The sequence below is a fragment of the Lipophrys pholis genome (genome assembly GCF_963383615.2).
Source record: "Lipophrys pholis genome assembly, chromosome: 1".
NCBI classification, from domain to species: Eukaryota; Metazoa; Chordata; class Actinopteri; order Blenniiformes; family Blenniidae; genus Lipophrys; species Lipophrys pholis.
This window is the reverse complement of record NC_137635.1, coordinates 37,051,680-37,073,989: the sequence shown is the minus strand read 5'-3', so window position 1 is coordinate 37,073,989 and position 22,310 is coordinate 37,051,680. Positions and strand designations below refer to the sequence as shown.

The 22,310-nt window shown below is 41.3% G+C and overlaps 1 protein-coding gene across 2 annotated transcripts in view; it reads right to left on the bottom strand.

The window, feature by feature from the left end:
• slc6a9 (solute carrier family 6 member 9) overlaps positions 1-22,310 on the bottom strand; it is a 72,161-nt gene that overhangs the window by 41,010 nt on the left and 8,841 nt on the right. Inside the window, exon 2 of one of the 2 annotated variants that reach the window (XM_080471693.1) lies at positions 18,234-18,553. In XM_080471693.1, coding sequence (XP_080327819.1) covers positions 18,234-18,263 — 30 coding nt within the window. In that variant the 5' untranslated portion in view covers positions 18,264-18,553. Of the gene's footprint in view, positions 1-109; positions 689-18,233; positions 18,554-22,310 lie in introns of those variants that run through there. The other variant, XM_080471692.1, reaches the window with a different exon arrangement.

Below are 22,310 nucleotides of genomic sequence, written 5' to 3'. Positions count from 1 at the left end.
TCGAACGCAAAAGAAACATCAGCACACCCACTTCCGTTGCCAATCAAAACACACACGCACACAAAGAAAAAAAGACAAAACAAACCACAATATGACAGCTTGAACTGACCTGGTCTGCGGTGGAAGCAGCAATGGTGTTCGACTCGGACATGATTTGATGATGTGACCTAGTGGTGCTTCTCTGCTGGCCACTGTAGACTCCTTCATTCACACCTTGCCTTTCAGTTCCGCAGCGAAAGAGGGGGGAGAAAACACAGTATACCCTCCCTTTTGCCCTGGCTTGATTAATGCCTGAATTACTTTCACCTCATTTCATCTGATGGAGCTCTGCTTCCTCTCCGCCTCTCTTGCTCATTCGGCATGGTAGCCCACTCTCTCCTGTCTCTCTCTCTCTCTCCCCCCTCCCTTCTTTCTGTGATTCCAGCTCTGCCTCCCCTCCATCCGTCCCTCCCTCCTTTCTGCGCTCCTACTTTTTACTCACCCCTCCCGCTCTTTCTTCCCTCACTCTTAATACTTTCTCTTTCTGTGCCCCTTTTCGGTCGTATTTCACCATTTCAGGAATATGCTCCCTCCCTCCTTCCCCTTTCTCCTCAACCCCCCCCCCCCCCCCACCCCCCCAAAAACAAGACACAGGAGAGATCCACAGTCTTTTCCCTCTACCTCCACAATGAATGGCTCGTTGTCACTCCAGCACCTTGGCTGAATACAGAGCAAGTAAGCGGGAGAGAGGAGGACCCATGGTGGTGGCGATGGTGGAGGGAACAGGGGGGTGCTGAACTTCTAGTTTAGCTGGCTGGAGTAAAGTGGGGGAGGTCTGGAGGACCCGTGGGCTTCGGCCAAGCGCTCTCTCTCCCTCGCTGTTTCTCCCAACAGATTAAAGCAAGGAGACAAAAAAATAGTGAGGAGCCCACAAGTGAGGAGCCCGCACGGCTTCCACCGGACTCCCCTGCCCCTACTCCCTTTCTCTCTCTCTTATTTCTTCCGTTTGTTTTCAGAGGCAGCTGCTGCAACACTGCAGACCACCAACAACTTCCCTTTCAGGAGTACTTGACTCTTCCAAATCCTCGTCCGTCTCTACACCGTGACATTGCCAATGCCCCCCACCCTCTGCCATGTCACACCGACAGGCCGGCCGAGCCAAAGCCCTCCTCTGCCGCCTCGTCCACAACATGTTCACAGAGTTACACCCTTTCAAATTTAAGCACTTCCCTCTGTCGTGATGCACACATTGTTATGTTTGTTTGCCACCATATGGCTAATGGCGAGCACACAACAAAAACAGCAGGGACTTTGAGAGAAAAAGGTAGACGAGCGTTCACAATAGGGGCGTGATCGAGAAGATCAACAAAAACATCATTCACGCAGCAGTATGAGAGCGTGTCTTTCAACAAGTCAATCAACATCACTTCTCTGACTGGATGTGGTGTGAGTAATGTCAAAAGTTGACAGTTAACTGGCACCCGGCCTAATGGGTGTTTGATAGTTGAGGACAATGCCCACTGCCGCATGAGTGGAGGACCTCCAGTTATGTTCAACACGAAACAAGCAACGCAGACAGGATGTCATTCATTTGTCTATCAATTGAGAGCGTTAGCATCTCACTGGGGATGCAATAAAAGAATCATTACCATATGCCCGCCCTATTCAGTGTGCTGAGAGGAAGAACTAAGGCCAAAGACAACAAGAGCTCCTGACAAACACATGCGCATGTTGACATGTTTAGAACAGGCACATTATTGTTGGAGAGGCACAAGTGCTGTTTTGCATTTCCTGTTTGCAGCACCACTTGTTTCACAATGTTAGTGAAGATATTCTGATAAGTCTCCCTTTTCTAGAGAGTAGTATTACTACATGTAGAAATGCTACCCGTTAACGATACATTTTCTAGCAATATTTGTACATAGCGGATTTTTTTTCTTTTCTTTTTTAAATTAATGAACCTTGAGTGACTCCATCCCGACAATTCAAACCCTCATTTTGACAAATAAATCACAGTTTGTCGATTCAGCACCTGCACACCTGCACTTCCACGTCTTTTGAGAGAAACGAACAAGCCGGTCGGTTTGGCAGATTCTAAACAAAGAAGGAGGTCGGTCCACCTGTCTCTGAGGACCCACTTGGTGCTGGCGAGACGGAGAGGTGGGTGGGAGATTGGTGCTTGTCAAACACCCACTGTAGGTGGGCAGACAACTTGAACAAAAAAAAAAAAAAAACATCTCATGTAGAAATCACATAAGTATCTAATTTAATTACAAAAACTACATATGTTGCAATCTTTCAATTATTCTTCTTATCTTTGAGCGGTGCTTGTTTCTTCATCACTATGATGAAAATGTCCTCATGACAAGATGCAAACTCATGAACCTCGTCAAAAGTGTAGGAGCGGATCAGGGGTGAGGCAGCTTTCAAAATATGCTTTTACATCATCAGAGCTGTAACTGCTCGGCTGCGGTCACTTGTGTTCTCTCTAGTACGACTGTGACAATGAAGAGGGTTCAAACGACACCTGCTAAATTAATGAGACGCCAGCAAACTTGTTCAGTGCAATCTCTCCACCGTTCTCCCAAAAAAAAAAAAAGCATGGGAGAGGTGTTGAAATGATTCCTTCTGCTGGTAATTATTGCTGTGGCTGTGACTTCCTTTGCAGTAGTTATCACCACATGGCAAGCTGTGGGGTATATAATTAAAAGACAATACAGCCTGACAGTTTACCACCCATTCCTCTACTGCCGGGGTGGTTCTTCCATTGGGTAAAATCTCACAAAAAAAAAAGCTTGAACTATAAATCTACTTCTACATCTGAGGCACCTACAGCGTGACTGCCCCACACTGTGACGCACAAGTATAAATCTGGCTTAATACAACACGTAGGGCACACTGTGAGTTGTGAGAATTTACTTATAAAAAGCCTTGCTGCCCCTTTGTAAGAAGCCTGTTTTTCCAGAGCGGGCTGTTGTGCTGCTGTGGCAGGAATGGTGTTGAGCCGTTACTCGGAGTCTGAGCCACGGGCCGCTTTGGGGGAGACTGCAGGCACTAGGCAGTAGGCAGTAGTGTGTTTGTGTATTTCTGCCGCACAATTAGTTTCGAACCTTCTGAATGTAAACAGTTTTGCAGCGTAAGGCTACAGAAACAAGTGCTCACATCTTTAAGGGGTTATTTTAGAGCGGTGACTCAGTACAACAACACTGTGCGTGTGTGCATGCGTGTCCGTGTGTGCGCGTGTATTTGACAAACTCTGGTAGATCATTAGTTCCTCCACAGGGATCCTGCCACTTTCTACGAGTGTTGCCTCAAGGAGGGTCTGTTGGCTTCAGATTTGGTCAAACCTAAAGGAATGCTTAACGAGTGCACCCACCCACGCACGTGCTCATGCACTTAACTGCACTTTAATCATGCAGGCACTGGGCTTTGATTCAATCATAAAAACTCAGTATGAATTTAGCAGAGACAAAAGATCCTCAAATAATTGCTTGTTGTGGCTGCAGTGGGTCATTTGTCGAGGGGAAGGGGGGGTTGTTTCAGTTACTAATTACCCTATTATGTTTGGTTATTTAACCCCAATCAGAAAACCACAGATGCATAATAAATAAAAGCAACTTGTTAAAATTCCCACTTCTTGCTCTTTGTATATGCTTCAATCAAAACGTCCTGGGAGAAAGAGGATAACGATGAACACAGTAGGACTTCGCTTCATATTCAAATGCACTGAAGCACTATTGGTGGTAGTAAACACAGCCTGAAACACAAGCAGTCACATGGAGCGAGCAGATTCATAAATCATAAACATACTCAGAATCGAAGCTGCTGCCAGGAGGGCTACTTGTTAATGGCATTGTATATAGCCAAGGTGGGATTAATCCACTCAGAATTCAGACGATGTCTTTGGCGTCCCCGCTTTAACAAGGTAACATCGATGAACATGAGCAGAGAGAGACGCATCAAGGCGGGCAGAGAGTCGTAACACTGATAAGGTCAGAATGGATCGTCTTTTTTTTCCTCGAGGCTTTTCTGTGCACGTCCCAACACATGCCAACTTCTATTACAGGTAACCCAAAGGCCACACACAGACACGGATACTAAACCCCACCACGAAACATGCAACACAGACAGCAAATAGTGACTTTTAACACAGAGGAAGAAAAGTGGGAAAATATAATGCCAGGAAGTTGTTGTTTTTTTTTCTCTCACTTTCATTTTAAGCTCCACTTCTGACCAACTAATATTCTCACTGAGGACTGTAACAAATACGCAATCATTTGAAGATTAGTGCAGCCTGGGTCTCACTTTTTCATACAGGGCCCATTTTACCCACACTTTAAATGCCAACAGGTAATAAGATGTACTTGTGCTCTATCATCTGAGGACAAGTTGGTTTTTCAGTTATATAGAGACAGGAGATTTTACAGATGTGTTAAATGTTAGCTGTTTTATATTCAGAGCAAAATTTGTTTTTTTAGAACTTAGCAAAATCTGAATATATAACAAGAGTGCATGTACTTTAATACTGAGTTCTGAATAATGCCATCATTGAATGTTTTATTTTCTTTTGATGCTGTAACATTCACTGTGTTTTTCTGAAACATCACTCTGATGCACATCACATAGTCAACCTGGGCCTCTATGCTCCTCAGCACAGCTAAACAGGAATAATAATAAAAAAAAAATTTTTTTTATCCCTTTTAATCACCAATATATGATCAAAAATACAAGTGCAGCGCATCATTTTCTGTGCTTTACTTGTATCACTGTTTAAACAAAGTATGACATATTGGACAAGAACCATGAATATCCCTGCAGACGATCGGACCAGGATTAGTGTGTCTGTGCTATTCTGAGAAATACTTGTATTTTTGAATATGACGATTGATGAAACAAATAACAAACTAACAGCATTAAAAAAAATGTTGCTTTATAGGGATGGACAGAAGATTTTTGCTGATATAAAATTGTTTCAACATTTCCAAGTCATCCAACTTTCATTACAGTTAATAGTCAAAGTTTGGAGTTGAACTCACCTAGTTTTGAGCTTATTTTCATGATGTTGATCAACTTGTGATATATCGAGTTACACATTAGATACATTAAGCAGAGTTCTATCGGCTTATCATGTCTGCAACAAGGTCTATTTCATTTTAAAGCTAATATCAGTAATAAAATCAGCTGATAATGTATTCATTTATAGAGGAGAGAAAGTCCATTACAACCAGGATTGTTAAAGCATTAAAATTATACTGAAATCTAAATGTTTTTTTTCATTTCACCTAAACAAATATTGAAAAGGTTATTTAAGCGTTACTGGTTGGTGCATCTGTTACCAACGGTTTTGATTCTATGTGCAGGGTGAGCTAACAGCTGTTCACAGCTGTCCCCAGGACATTAGTATCAAGGTAAACAGTGTTGCTCATCCTCATATCGGAGGCTGCAGCAGGACGGCATCACATGCTGCTTTTCAACAGCTCACTCGCACTGTTCACCCACTGCTTACAGTTACGCTGATCAAATATCGGAAAACGGGGTCATTGTAACTCATTGTGCCGGATAACAAAAATTCTCGGTTCGCCGTTAAATGTGCTGCATTTCTTTGAGCTGTTTTGCAATTAAAGCTTCCAGCTGGTTTGCGAGGCAACTTTTTAAGGTGAAGCAGTAACAATATTATATCATATCATGATTTGCACTGGCCTTCACTAAACAATAAAAATCATATTTAAAATACATTTAAAAAGAGAAGAATATGTTCCACGCACGCTCAGGGTGAGGACCTGATATCCAGTAGATTTAATACTCCCACTCTCACCGGCATCAATTCATGTCAATGGTAAAACTGACCAATTATGCGTTTGGAAAAATCCAGTTTATTACTGTGAGCTGTATCTTTGTAGCTAAACAGAGAGGAAACGCTTTCTTAGAAGGAACACACATCTGTTAGTTAAATAAAAGACTGTATATGTTAGCCTATGAACACTGTAGGAGCTTTGTGTTGTGTAGGTGTTGGAATGAATAAACTGTAAATGAAATCATGTTGTGACTTTAGATTCTCACATAATTCTCAAGTAAGAAAGTTCATTCCAATCTGGAATTAAACTTTTTCTGAGTTTGAATGTGAATGTGATGTTTGTTTGATTAAATGGTTGAAATACATTAAAGGCTCGAGAAGTAAGGTCATGTGTCAAACTGCTCTGAGTGTCTAAACATTAAGAGAAAAACTGTGTTTTTGACACAATAAATTTGGGGGCTTGCAGAAAAAAACAAACAAATAAAGGTTTAGAAAAACAAAACAAAAACAAACACTGCACCACGCAAACATAAAACCCAGAAATGAAGAGGGAAATAATCCCCTCTCATTTTTGAGTTCATTCCAATTTTATCTCCACCCTGATGTTTTTCTCTCCTTTTTCAAAGCACTCTTATCTGCTCTGACAAATAAATTCAAATATCACTGCATAATTATGCCAGATAAATGTCTTTCAGAGGTTGAGAAAGCGTTGTGATCCTAAAAGCCAAACAAACACAATTAATATTCAGTGAAAAGTCACAAATGAGTGTCATTGTAAACAATCCTGTTCTAATCACGTGAGTCATTGTTAAAAGGAGTTTCTCACAGTCTGAACATGACGCCTGTGGGAATCAGTATCCGTCTGTCACCAAACTGCGAGAAGATTTTATTTTGACTACTTTGACTACTACTATTTTACTACTGGAATTAATCTTCCAACTGCTATTCAATTGAGTGAATTTGAGGACTTCTACACAACAAACCGAAACAACTGCGCCAAACAAATGTTGGCTTTATATGAAAAATCTCTAAGCAAGTCCAAACTGCAACGTAACACAAATATGGATCTTGTGCAACTTATAGAGCACTTTGAAGTGCGCACACACACTTACGCATACAATCACCGGTGATATACACTGGAAAAGAGCAAACGGTAAAACCAAGGTCAAGTAAACACACATTTCACCCTAAAACATCATAGCCGCTGGACAAAGGTTGAACTGAGAACGGTGCCAAAGCTAACCTAAGCACTAAAGCAATGAATCCTGTAAATGATCCTCGCTGCTGTGCTGAACTTCAGTGCACGCCGTCAGCATCCTCTTGTTATCTGTACAGTTGCGTATGACTCAATTTGACTTTGAGGACGCACACAAACTGAGGTGTAATGCAGCCCGATTAAAGCAAGCCAGCAACACGATGAATCAGTGGAATAAAATATAAGAGAGCCTGCAAATGTAAAGAGAATCTGTGTTAATGTGTTGGAAACACCGAGCCATCCATGTGACTGAAACGCGTGAGGTGATGTTTATAAATCGCACACAGTGTGCTGTATCTTTTTTAGGTTTACCTCAGTCAGTGCTTTTCAGGGTGTGGGATGTCTCCTCTCTCAGGGGCACACAAAAAAAAAACAACAGACTAGAAAAAAAAAAAAAAAAGAGTAACAATTCCTATCGATGAGTATTGTATAACACATCACCGCATTATGGGCACATAATGCTTTGTGAAGTAGTGTATGAAGTGCCAACTGGCAACTGGCAAAAAGGTAAGTAAAAATCAGTCATCCCAGGTAATATTCTTCAAATTATGGTTTCAAAAGAAAGTCATGTAACATTATGACTTATAAATCAAGCTGCTGGACTTGTGCAGAGAAACAGTTAAGCACGAGAATTGCTGAAGAAACTTAAGCATCTTCACTCAAATTGAGAAAACTAGCTTTTTATGGGTGATGGGAAGGTTCACCAGTCAATTTACAGGACAGTAACAAACCACTTGATCATCTCAAATTTTGCACGTTGCACACATTTACCCTCATGTTAAGTAGTAGGTTTTTTTGCTAGATGCGAGAATTCCAGCTGCTAGAACCTGTGGAGAACAAAAAGTCCTGTATGAAGTATAATGCCTGTTTATAAATAGGCCTGCACACTCCCTACACTTTTGGTTTTGTATGAAAGTATATTCTATAACTGTTATTTCTTTTATTACATGCTTTACATTGTGTTTTCTTTCAAATAAACATCAATTGTAAACTTCATATATTCCCACTGTCGTCATGATTGTTTCTCAAAAACTGAAACTAAGCATGCTAGGAATACATCTAGTTTCATAACTAATTGCACCCTCACTTCATTTCACTGTTCATTCAACACCATTTCTCATAACAGAGAACTGGGTGGCATTCATGAAGAGGGAAAAAAAGTGTGAATGATTTCATCCAGGAGATTCATATTGATTGGAGAGGTAGCAAAGAATCATCCTCCTACACTTGATCCTTCAAATCTGCAGTGTACGTGAATAAACATGTCTTAATAAAAATAAATAATAAAAAAAAAAGAAAAAAAGGCGCCTGCCTCTCAGTATGATGTCTTGTCCTTTAATATCCATGGATCAACTTGCTTTTACACTCAAAGGCTAATCTCACAGGGAGCCAAAAGTCGCGTCCGGGCTCATTACATCCTCTGCGATCTATATATCTGTCCCTTACAGCAATTAGGTTAATATGTCTTCACCTATCGTTAGCTCAGCATGCCTGTGATGGGACGTCTGACTGTGAAAGCGGCCTTGAACTGAAGGGAGCGTCGATAAGCCTGACTTTTTCTTCTCTCCCGAGTAGTTCATGTGAGGAAAAGCTGAGGGAGCGAAGCGCAGAGCAGGCGTGAGAGAAGATGGGACCAAATAAGTGAAGGGAAAAGCAGCGCAGAGAGAACTTCACAGGACTGAGGTTCACAATAGGACAAGCACCACAGGAGCCACCAAGAAGAAGAAAAGGGAGGGAATACACACGCATACAAGAAAAGAAAAAAAAAAACAGTTTTGCAACAGCAGTTCAGCTTTGTCCAGAGCAACAAAAGGACAAAGTGTGTTGAAGCGCAGTTGGAGGGAAAATCAACCTCTTTTATCCAGTCCAACACAGCAAGCTCTTTAATTGGAAGCGGGGAAAGAAAGTGTGTTTTGGGGAGTAAAAAAAACTAAACAAAAAAAAAAAATAACAACCATCAGCTGCAGAGCAATGAAAAACAGAAGCAAAACAGAGCGATAAAAAGAAACTAAAAACAGACAGCAAATGGGATAATGAACGAAATTTAAATGAGTGAGTGATGTCGGTCCAGCTGACCTGAAATGGACACGACCTGGTGTAGCCAGCTTCTGGACACCCAGGGGAGAAACACAAAACACAGAAAGGAAGAGAGCAAAAAAAAACAAAACAAAAAAAAAAACTGTAATGATGTTAATAAAGAGAGAACATAGAGACATTTCAAACGCTTGGTTTAACCTGAAGTTTCCATGATCATCTCCCCACCCTTCCCCCGACCCCTCATCCCTCACTGCTTTGGCTGGGAGGGCCCCAGCTGTTCGCTCTGTATAAATAGCGTGAGGCTTCGGCTCGGACCCCCGGGGAGAGCGGGGCTCATTGGAGAGAAGGCATGGGAACGAATCGGGCCGGAAAAAGCACACAACATACACATTTTGACAAACATATGGGACCATTGCTGGGGATGAAAGTGAGGAACACGTGAGTGAAGTTGGCCTCACGTGGCTGAAGTCACTGTCCCGCTTAAAATGTGACGAGAGAGGGAGGGAGGGTGGAGAAAAAAAGGAAGAAAAAAAAACAAAAACAAAGCAATGCGTCATTCTTCATAACAGAAAAAGAAAAGAAAACATGAAATATGTGTCCGAGGTACCAATGTTTCATGCTCAGAAATTGCCCGTGAACAAAAACCGTAAAGTCGAAAACCAAAAAGTCTTTTGGCAAAGTGAGTTTTGTTGACCTGCTCTTACTTTCAAAGACATTTTTACACTGACCTGGCAACCTGCTGATTATACACATGGCAAGTGCAAAGGTAAGGTGAGCGTGTTTAGAGCATAGAGAGCAATGGACATCAAACTTATGGAGCGTCCAGGATTTGGTGGCAGCTCGGACTCTGATCAAACGCTGGATGTAAATGTTGATCCGGCTCAGACGCCTCATCAGAACATCATTACAGCGAGCATGCAACTGTCAGTAGGAACAAAACCCTCTAACGAGCAAGTTCAAAATTGAGATGAAATCGCTCTGGACTTGCAAGACGCAAAGACGAGGAAGATTCTTCTGATCCATGGAGAGTATGAAATGTGTGGGCAAGTTACAGACCTCTGTTCACCCTTGTTGAGCCGTGTTGCCTCAGCAATGATATTACAGCTTCAGCAGCAGAGGAAGGGGCTGAAGTCCGTCTCCGTCGGCCGCTAATGTGACACGTGACAAATGTTGATGAGGCGTAGACTCATTAAAAGTTCAGTTTCAGGTCGGGGTCACACGACAACGCTGCACACTTTCGTTGCGTATTCGGTGTCCATTTATACAACACCAGCTGCCAGAGTGACTGAAAACCTTTCAGATACACTCTGCACTCTTTCTCCATGTAAACTGAGAAAACTGAACTTTTAAGAAATGTTGATACCGCAACATGCACACTCCAGTCGAATAACAGTGCTTCTCCAATAAAAGTGTCCATTTTAGTACGCCGTCATCAAGCCAATATCTGGTGACGCGTTTTTACAAACCAGATACTGAGTGGGCTTACAAGAGAAAGAAAGACAGTTTAAAGGCGCTTGAATGTGTACAGCATGCTTTTCAGAGTTTTGGGTGTGTCCATGTGTATGACGATCATTTTGAAAACGTTGCAGTATAAAAACAGAACTATTCTGAGACAAAAAAAAATCATAAACAGTCATCTTTTTACGCGGTCATGGTCATTTAAGTGGGCTTTAATGTGAAAATGGTATATATTTCACACCATTATATGAACAAGTGAGTTTGACTGAGATGACAAGACAAAAACGTCAAATATGTTAAAATATGTGGACACTTGAAAAGCCGAGTTCGGAATGAGGGAGTTTTTATATCATCACTTCAAATGTATTTTTTTCCGTCAAACACCAGAGGTTAAAACAAGAATTTTATCTTTCAGAGAGATACTGTACGCTTGTATGCTCTGGTAATGTGTAATTAACTTAAAATGCAAGTTACAGTTTTGACAGGAAATTGACGAGCAAGATTTGAGTTAATCAAAAAATAAATTTCACTCAATTCATAACTAGTCTGTGCAAGAAAAATATGTGAAAGTTCACTGATTTGAGCCTTTCTCACTAATCATTGATAGTAGGCTGCCCGAGCGTTTTGGGGCTGTTTGAGATGTTCTTTTTGTTGTCCATTAAGAAAATCTGTTTTTCAAATGAAAACCAAGTTGATTCAAAACGTGTTCAAATTTTTATTAACTGAAACTCCCTCCTCGTACTATTCACCTAAAGTTTCAAGGCCTAAAGCCACTATTTGCAATTGAAAAAATGAAACTAAGAAAATGATGAAATCTAGTGTTTAAATAAAAAATTTAAAAAAGTCAGTTACAACTTGCTTCTGTGCTCTTCAGAATAAATAGCTGCTAAATTGACCCAGAGAAGAACAGTGATTGTTGGTCTAATACTGATGGACGTGGGAAAAAAACTCAAACAAGTATTGCTAGAAAACATTGACAATTTCTTTTCTGAATTAATATCCTATTTAGATATGACAACATATATTTAGTTGGTCCAAATTCTGCTGACTGCAAGCAAAAAGGCTTTGACGAGGAAGTGGCGTAAACCTTCTCCACCTACTACAGTTGACTGGATAGATGTATATGGAATATATATGTATATATATATATACATATATATATATATATATGGAATTGCAATTGTAGCAGTTTTAGCACTGTTTGGTTGTGGAGAACATCAGAACTTATTTAACACATAGCTTTGTTGATCATGTATATCAAATACATTGTGACTGATGGTCAACAGTCAAGCTGTGACAACAATGGAAAGATTTTCATCACTAAGGCCACCCGGGATTTTTATTTTTTATTTTTTTCTTAACGATACTAGCAAAAAAAAAAAAAAAAGGATAAAACATTTCTTCTCCAACAGAGTTGCACCTGGATTTGTCATGTTTGGCCAGAATCTCAACAAACTGAGAGCCAGAAAAGCTATTTCATCAGACAGCTGTACCCAGAGACGTTACAGATTCCTCCTTTGAAAAGGGCTAAATACTGGAGGAAACAGAGAGAAGAAGAAAAGTGATAAATAACAAGGGGAGGTGTGTAACTAAGCAAGGAGAGGGCTTGCCCGGTCCTGAGAAAAGAGGACCCCCCTTCGTCCCAGGCCTATAGCTGCCATTCAACACTCGCATACGCACACGCAGCCAAGGAGCAGGCTGGGTTCAAGCGCAACAAATTACCTAAATATGGTTCTGAAAAGGCCTTTGAAAAGAGTTCAATTGGAAACCGTTGAAAATGATAATAATACTAAAAGAAAGTAGGGGAGATTTAGGAGCTCTCTTGGAGACACAATGTCAAAGCTCTGTCCATAATTTTACCGACTTTAGAGGACAACAAAGGAAGAGTGTAAAGTCCTCTCTCTCTCTCTCTCTCTCTCTCTCTCTCTGACTTGCTTGTCTTTCTTGTGGAGTTCGAGGGGGGAGAGACCCATTAAACCAGAAAAAGGAGAGAGGAAGAAAATCAGAAAACGAAATTTTCAGCCTGAGTGGTTTTTCCAAATGAAATCTAAAGTTCTGAAACACAATGGACTCTTTTTTGTGTGTGTGTGTGTGTGTGTGTGTGTGTGTGTGTGTGTGTGTGTGTGTGTGTGTGTGTGTGTGTGTGTGTGTGTGTGTGTGTGTGTGTGTGTGAACATACACAGGAGGTTGGTTGGTGGTGGGTTACCTTTTCAAGAGCGCCCAGCAGTGGACGTGTTTGGCATTTGTGGCCCTTGTTTCTAAATTGTACGTTCGCCACAGTAGCTGCAGTTAATCAGACGCTGGGCGATGGGTGTGCCCCGTACGGATCGCTGTAATTAATTTTTTTCCCCTTGTCATTCAGCTGGTCAGTCGGGGGATGGATTGAAATCAAATCAGAAATCATGTCTGACTCCCCCCCCCCCCCCCCCCCCCCCCCCCACCTGCCCTCAGAGCTGCATCTCTCTCTCACTTGGTTCACATCTGTTTGTTGGCCCTTCGTCCCAGAGGCAGTCAGCACGGTTGCTGAGCACTGCCTTTAACTAAACTGACTGACTCTCGGCTCAATATGCTTCTTATATAAGTACAGACGGATAGAGAGAGGGGAGGGGGCAGCCCAGGTCCACCTGCAGTAAGTGTGCGCAAATGATGTGACGCACATGGTGACAAGATGCAATTCCAAAGGGGGAATACATGAGAATATATGCATTGCGAGAGTAATCATAGAACTACACATAGACCATCAAGACAAGCTGATGACCCAGGCAAAGAAGCTTTTAAACTTCAAAATAAAATAACTCAACATGTGCATCATGAGAATAAAATTAAATCCTTAATGACCATATGGGATGTTGCATTAATAACAATTTAGAGCAGAATGGCTCACAGCCTAGTTTCACTGAACAGATTGTAAAGTCAGAGCAAGAGTGCGCCGTTCTGTGTTTGTGCATTTACAGGTTGTCGTTGTGGGATTATTAGTATATGCAAATACGTCTTGATCTTTTGATCTTTTGATCTTGTGCATGCGTGCGTGCGTGCGTGCGTGCGTGCACATGTCCTGACCTCAGGGAGGTTGTAGCTGTAGGTTGCACTATTTCTTTCCATTTAGTTTCCACTTCACAGCCTGCAGCACACATTAGCCACACAACCCCGGGGAAATGGCACGCGCACAGATACACGAACGCATCGAGTAGCACGCTGATTTTTTGCATCCTCGTACACACAAATATAAAAAGACTCACTTCTCTCGTGCTTTACTGACTTTTTTAAAAAAGCGAACTGCAAATATTTTGCACTTTCCAACCAAGAAAAGCATATTAGTGTTCAATAGTGTATGTTATTTTTATGTGGCATTTTTCTTCTTTATTTTTTGCCAGAAGGATGTGTCGAACTGAGAAAAACTGTCAGATTTTATGAATTATTGTAAAATTGCTAAGACATAAGATTATCAATCATGTCAGGCAGGTAGTTAATATTGGATGCCTAAATATTGGAAACAAACATGAACCTGCATTGGAAACCATTGCATGAGCTAAGTTACACTAATAAAAACAAATAAAAATTTTTTAAAGGGGGTTTCACAGTTTGCTGTGGCATTGGCAAATATAGATAAAGCTGTGTCAAGCAAAATAGATGCCAAATATGACAAGAATCCAAAAATACTGAGATTTTCTCTGATCAATGTCAACTTTTAATTGAGACAGAAAAAGGACAAAAAGTCCTGGTCTAGTTTAAAGACAGCTGTCCCAATAAGAGTCATCCCAAATAAACTTGAGTAGTGTCAAGCCTATTAAATACATATGTGGTTTATGTTCTATTTAGATTTTTTTAAAATGGTTTATCACATTTACAAGTCATAAGGTTGATCCAAGAAATGATTATCAACCTTTATATTTTCTGTACCTTGAAGTGAAATGCTCACATTTGAGGTTGCAGTTTGTCAATGCTGTGTTTTTCAGAGCAATTCAGAGAGTCAATGAGACGTTTTCGGTACAAAATGAAAGAAGGAGCAGAAGTTTATCAGTGAAAACGAGGAGCTCGCTGGCTGAGACAGAGTTTGCAGATCTTCTCCGTGGGAGTTTCTTTTTGATAATCCAGCTTTCTCATACATTCTAAAGACAAAAGAAAACTCAGGCCGACAGTTGGTCAACAAAACATTGCACTGTATGTGGGGTTGTGCAATTTTTGTAATGTAAAAAGTTATTTTCAAGATGTTTTGAAATATTATCACATTTCAATATATGACAAAGGAGTAGTGACAAAAAATAATGTGAAAGACAATGTGAATGCAGTTCTTGAATGTTTTATAACAAAGTGGAGGATCTTATTTTATACTTCATTCAATATTGGTCGACCACAACCAGGACTTCTGTAAACTGAAAGTCAAAGACCAAAGGACCTTGCTTAAGAGTTAAAGTGAAATAGTTGAAGGAGAGAAGTGAAGCACATGCAGATAATATTTCATAACATTCAGACAGTTAATATTATTCCAAGTGATTCTGGAAGTTTGGAGAGGCAGTAGTTTGTTTCTTTTCTTTAAAAAGACAGTTAGTTCCTAATTAGAATTTTTGTCAGTTTCTAGAATGTCACACAAAAATAATAGAAAATGTTGGAAAAAAAACTAATAAACACAAGACTTATTTAATGATACTATTGAGGAAAAATGTCTGCAAGGTCCGTGAGCTTAAGTGAATGTTTCTATGTGTCAGCTTTACAGGGCATATCCTACCTTGTGCCTTTTGATGCGGTAAGTACCAATCGTATGTGATCAAACCAAAGATAGCTCATAATAGAGGGACATTATTTGAAAAACCTCCTTTGAGGAAACATACATATAGTAAATCTCATAGATGACCTTAAATGACTGCAACCATGTGATAGGCAGATATATATTAGTGATTACTGAGAGTAGAAAGTACATCCTTTTGTCCAAAGTTGGTAGGTATTCACTCTGTGCATGCTCACATAAACCACAAGACCTCTAGGTATGCAATACCATAATTACAGTAATTTCCTCCTGCTCCTCTGCATTTTGAAGCATAATAGGTTTTTCTGTCAGTCAATATTAATTCATGCTATGTCTTTTATATCCATAGAAACTTTTCAAATATTGCATGTTATTTAGTATTTTAATATTTTTGCCCCAAGTAAATGACAGACACAGAAGGAGAAATCGGGAAGTAATAGAACTGATGAGAAGAATTGTACACATTTCAAATATCATTGGTTACCAGGGGATATGTTGGAGTGTCTGACCTCAACGGGTTGTCTTTTAATTGCTGACAAAAAGTTTGTTTGATTAGAATTGCTAATAAACACCCAGAAAACTTTCAATCAGTTGCTGCACCCGTGAGTCGCTTGCCAGAGTTCAACTTTGATCAGGAGCCAGTGTTTTTCGTGACCTCTTCCTCCATTTGGCTTCACTGGTGATGGAGGGGCAGCTGTGGTTTACACAGCCAGACATATGAATACGGCGTTCAGCAGGCAATCAAGCAAAATCTCAGTCCAACTCCTCCCCGCTCTCCTCCTCCTCCTCTCACATCTTTATACATACACATAAAGAGCAGACATTTTAAAGACGATGAGTGTAAAAGACGTAACTAAGGAGGAAAAATCAAAGAGACAGTATCCGTCCACTAAAAGCCTGTGCCAGGGCACCATCTGCTCATCCGCTCGGTGGAAGTGAAGTCAAAGACAACGCGAGAAGATTGAGGAGATGGGGCTCCTTTTGACCGCTGTGAGCGAGCGGGGCAATTAAGTTTGGTCAGAAAGAGTCCCGGCAGAAGTCTACCAGCAGAGCCAAGCGGTAGCAGGAAGCAAGCGCCTTGTGTGTCCGGAGATTTACAATGACTGGTCCATCCACCAACCATCTGGGGTGGCATAAATAAATGTAACCAGACAGCAGAAAAAGGGCCGGGACTTTCAAAAAAAAACAAAAAAAACGCAGTGGCATGTTTGTGAAAAACAGCAGGAAATAAAGGAAACTTTCAGAAAGACAGTTGAGATGACGGAGTTGAGTGTGAAAGGGCCAATAAAAGTGAAAAGACGGGTGAAGAAAAAAGTGGCAGAAAGAGGGGAGAGAGGTGCGACGACAAAACAGTTGACATGACAGTTGGCACAGGGTGAGCAACTTTGACACACAAACTCTCTTTCATTCGTCGTTTATGTCTCCAAACCCTCAGCCGACATCACTGATCACAACTGCTGGAGACAACCGGAGAAAGAGACAGGCTGTGAATGAGCGCGCTTTAGCTCTTTGCTTGCAGCCACTACAAGAGTCTTACAATCTACTCGCAACTTGGAGCCTTTGACTGCCACATGAAATAACATGAAACCCCCCTAAGTTCGGAGAGAAATGCTGCTTTCTGTCTGAAGCGTAATTAAATAAAATCAGTGACAACCTTTTATCCTAAATATGAAATAAACATGTAACAGAAAATGTATTTATATCGGCACTGCACCTGTTTATTCGACATTTCCCCTGAAATCACCTGGCAGGGTCTGAGTGGCAGTTTCAGTGTCTGTATCTTCACAGTGACCTCTGAAATCTATAAATGCAGACTCATATCCATAAGTATTTTGATCTTCAACTAGTGATAACTTTTAATGACCTCTAACACTTTTTTCTGTTTTTTTCAATTTTCCACATGTCCCAAACTATTCACAAGTTTGACTGGCAGTTTCTCACTGTGCAAAAAAAAAGAGAAAAAAAAAAAGGAGTGAGGACAAGAATTAAACCTCCAACCTCAAAGCACCTTCAAATGTTTTGAGAGCGCATGAGCGGAGAGAGCTGGCGAGACTGATAACGTCCCCCTCTTAAGTTCAGACAGTGTGTATACATTTTAACTTGGATATACATCTTGAAAGGAAAAAAAAATGTAATCTGGGAGGAAAGCAAGGCTTCAAACAAGTGAGAATGTCAGAAGGGAGTTAGAGCTCAGTTTGTTTTTATCAGCGTCTCAAGATGGACTGAAGGAACTGGACTGGAGAGAGGGAGAGGGAGATGGAGAGAGAGAGAGAGAGAGAGAGAGAGAGAGAGAGAGAGAGAGAGAGAGAGGAGAGAGAGAGAGAAGTGACCTGACTGCCAATGACACCAAACCTCTTTCAAAGCCTTACCATCCGTGTAGTCTCTGACTGACATATTCACCTCTTGGCCTCATCTCTTATCAGCAGGTCAAAAACAGTGAAAACATGTTTATTGTTTGCGGCAATTGCAAAAATCAGATTTTCGGTAAATAGAAAACACAACGTGATGAAAGGGAAACTTCTATGACACTAAATGAGAGCAGACTTTGTGGACTTCGGGGATAAAGTTTGCTTCATGATGTGATGGTGGCTTTTAGAGGGAAATACAGTTCTGCACACAAACGGCAGAAAGACAACACACAAGCACACAACAAAGTATTATCCAGTGAAACAATTTTTCCCCACCTCAAGTTGAGAAGATTATCTTCAAAATCATGAGTAGGTAACAAAAATTTGTGAGCGAAAGCCTCAACTTTAAACTGTGAATTAGAAAGTATAACCTTGGGGAGTGTGCAAACAGTGTAGTGATATCAAGCCACCTGCTCTTAAAGGGGACTCAACTGGTGGTCCAGCAGCTGCATCCCCAGCAGCGCAGTGCCGCTGGAACGTGGCTGCATCTTGGTGTGACACTGCTTTCATAAGAGTGAGAGTGTGTGCATGTGCTCACTAGGCAAGAGGAGAACTTACCAGGATCCCCGCAAACTGCTTCTCTTCCATCCTTCAGGACCTTATTGGCAAAGATCCTCCGCCGCTCTGCTGCCTCTCTCTCTCTCTCTCTCTTGCTCGCCCGCTCGCTCGCTCACTCTGGGTTGGACTCGTCTGCCTCTCGCTATCAGAGTTTGAAGTTTTCGGAGGTGGCCGAGGTTCGCTCAAGTGTCTTCACCCGGCCGCGTCGCTCTGTCCGTCTCCGTCCCCCCTCTTGCCTCTCCCGTCGTTGTTTGCGAGTGTAGCTGGAGTGGCGTCGCCGCTTTGTGTTAATTCTGCCCTAATCCAGAAACTTTTCTATGCTGTGAAAAGAACACGTGACAGGCAGAGAGGAGGGGTGGGGGGAAGGTGGGGAAGGAAAGGGGGAGGCAAAGCAACACTTTTTAGTCACTTGTCCCCTTGGCCACATTCAAAACAGTTCTTCAGTCTTTGTAAATGACCTGCTGCAAGGTTAAAAGTAAAAAACGCATCATTAACCATTCATGTCCGGAGCGATGGTGACCCTGAGGTGTGGAAAGATGACTATTTATATATAACACTCTGAAGTGAAGCAAGGAGAGAATTTAGAAAACATGTAGTAAGAGATTTGCATTTTGTAGCAAAGCAGCTGCCATAACAAAGTACCCTTTTGTGTAAAGAGATTAACTGTTAGGGAAACGTTTAGACTGCCCATTGACTACTGCTGTAGGAAAGCCAAACTGGGAAAAGACACACTCGGTCTGGAGATAGAAGAAAGTGGTGGAAAATACTTCTGAGTTAGGCGTTTTTGAAATGCTCTATTAGTTGCACTTCAGGAATGTTACCAATATTCAAACAATATTTATACTACTGTTACTGAGAGACCGTAGGCTATTACATCTTCAACTGTTTTTTTCCCAATATTTCATGAAATGGTTTATGAGAAACAGCTTTAACTGCATATCTTAAAAATAGAAGAAAAATCATCACAATAGCATATTCTGTTGGTCACCACCACAAAAAATATCATAAACAAAACCACAGACACCCATAGTTGTCAATCCTGTAAGATGTCCTGTAGAGATTTGCGCGAGTCAAATCCATGATGTCTGCAGCATGCCTCCTTTAATTTGACTCCATCAGTGAATATAAATAAAAACTCTAAACAGTGTACTGAAAGCACTTCGGCTAAAAGGAGAGAAAACGTTGCCAAATATAGCCTCCATTCAATGTAAGGCACATAAAAACACGACGCGTGCGCTGCATACACTTCTCCTGTCACATGTACGGGAGCCTACAGGGACTCAAAAATGCCCCGGGACATCCATCACACAGAGCACGCTGCACAAAAGATGATGAGAAACAAAAAACTAAGTTTAAAACTGAAACTTACCACAGTGTGATATCTGAAAAAAACACACAGACACGCACACACACAAATAAATTCTATGTCAGGAAATGGGATTGGATTAGTCTTTAACAGCAAACGGTTTTAAAAACTCAAGTCTTTGATGAGTGAGATGTGATCACAGTGCTCCAAGCAGTTGACACTTTAACCCGGGTATGGTGTTTGCATCTGTGAGACCTGTTTTAATCTTTTATCAAACGGAAATATTTTACAATTATTTTTCCATTCTTAGACTGATTGGCTTTTTGCTCATATTCTGTGAAGAACGGCGATCAGAACATAATTTTAATGACCACACACTGTACACCCCCCGCACACATTTATATTACATAGAGGATGTTTGGGTTCGGCTGTTGCAAACTTCCAGTACAGAGACCTGTCTGCTCAAACATTTTACCATCTGTCTTGGGGAAAACCAATCCTTATTTTTTCATACTCTATCCCACAGCAACCACCTGGGCCTAATGTCACCATTGATGAGCAGCTGTAGCCGTTGGGGTTCCGCTACCTAAGTTCACAGCTCGCCACACCGTACGACATGAATCTAATACATTTTGGACACGACACTAAGTTTGCCGTGTGCAGCTTGCATGATGAAAATGCAAGCTGAATCGCAGGCTACGATGTATGCGAGTCAACGTGATGTCATATGTGTTCGCCATCCATTCACGAAAAAAAAGATTATTAGCAAAACATCAATGGAGTCTTAGTCCTTGTGGCATTTACGTGTTTGGATCTCATATACTATTTTCCTGCATTTTGCTATTGTCGCCACGAAGCATCTATTTGGGTTTAGTGCCAGTGTTGTGCTGATCGTTTCCCTCATTTCCAACTGCGTTTCTATTGGTGAGTTAGTTGACGCAGGTTGCAGCAGCAGCCACGATCACCACAAATGTCTGACACTGTCCTGGTCCTGTCAGACCAGGACAATGGCTGTCCTTGAACCTGTCAGACGGTGCAACTGTAGATCCACCGATTCAGACCAAAACCCACGATTATTGTCTTTTGTCTGGGACGGCCAAGAATTGCAGTGCATATCGGACATTAATCAAGCTGCGACAGGAAGTGAGAGAGAGGCGTTTGTAAAATCTCATTATTCTAGGTTGTGGCCTGCAGCAACAAATAGGCTGGTATAAAAAGGGAACTTGTTTAACGGGGCAGATGTGTTGTCTAGGCTGATACGGCTATCGTTTGTCTTAAATTTCAAATAAAGTTAAAAATAAAATAAATTAAAAAACGATAGTAATGACAGACCTTGCTTCATTTGTTGATTATGGACATAATTTATCTTGGTAACAAATACAAATTTTTTTTAAAACATTTTATCCCAAAAAAAAAAGCATGTTCAGTGGTTTTATTTATTCTTTTGGTACAGTCGGACAAAATACTAAACAAATACTTATAAAGAAAAATAGAAAAACTTCAAATTGATTGGTTCCATAAAATACATAAGACATTTTCAGTATTGGTTCATTTTGGTACCGGTGATCCACTAATGAAGGTGGTGCTTTTTATCTAGCGTCTATAAAAAGCCGCCATATTTGAAAGTTCTTCAAGACAAAAATGTCTAAGAAAAAAAAAAAAGGAAGCTAAAGCATGAAACACACCTCGAGATACAGAATCTCAGCCAGGAAGGGTACAGCTGTCGCCAGTGCCGATCTTATAGCACTGTATTAATCCCCAGAGGATACACTGCAGAAATACTAACTAACCAACAACTTGGAAGACAAACCAAGATCTGTGCATCCAGGGGTTCTTCAGCAGGAAATTACAGCATCCTGACCCACATCCGCCTGAAAAACCTCATAGGAGCTTCAGTAGCCGTGCTCAAACCAAACTGCCTTTCAGTGTTCCACTGTATGGGGTCGACTTTTAGATCATCCTACTAGGCTGTCAATAAGCCCCTGATCCATGAGATGCAGAGGTTAGCCCAGCGCCGTTGGGCCAAAGCACACAAGAAATGCACAGCCAGGAATTGGAAGAAGATTCTGTGGTCAGATGAGTCCAGATTCCAGCTTTATCTTCTTTCTGCTAATGTGAGGGTACGCAGATGTGGAGGCAAAGCATGTACAGTACCTCCTGTCAAGCAAGGCAGAGGCAGTGTCATGTTTTGGGGATGCGCCGGTGTTGATGGTGTGTTGGTCATCTCACCATCTCTGACACATTGGCACATTGAACCCCTCCAAGTATTGCGCTATCCTGGAAACCCACATGCTCCCTTCTGCACGTGGACTGTTCTGTTGAGGTCAAAACGGGATGTTTCAACAAGATAATGCCCCTTGCCACACATCCAAGGTCAGAAGAACACGGCTGCAGGAGGACAGTATCCAGGTCTTTAGAGTGCTGAGCTCAATCTCTGGCCCTATCGACAATTTGTGCTGGATTTTCTTCAGGTCTGTTTCAAAGTGTAAACCAAAGAATTTAGAAGAATTGAAAGCGGCAATTCAAGAAGAATGGGACAAGATTAACCTGCAACAGTGTGAAAGACAGTGTGTGGAACCTGCCAGCCAGGACTAGAGCTCTACTGCATGTATAAGCTGTTTATATCGCTTGTCATTGCATCGCTTGCCACTATTGATTATCTTTATGTGAAATTGTTTGTGTTGACTTTAAAACCCCAAAATGCAGCGGGTCCACCAGACTCACAAACACCGACTGAATAACAAAAATAAGAACACCACACAGGGTTAATG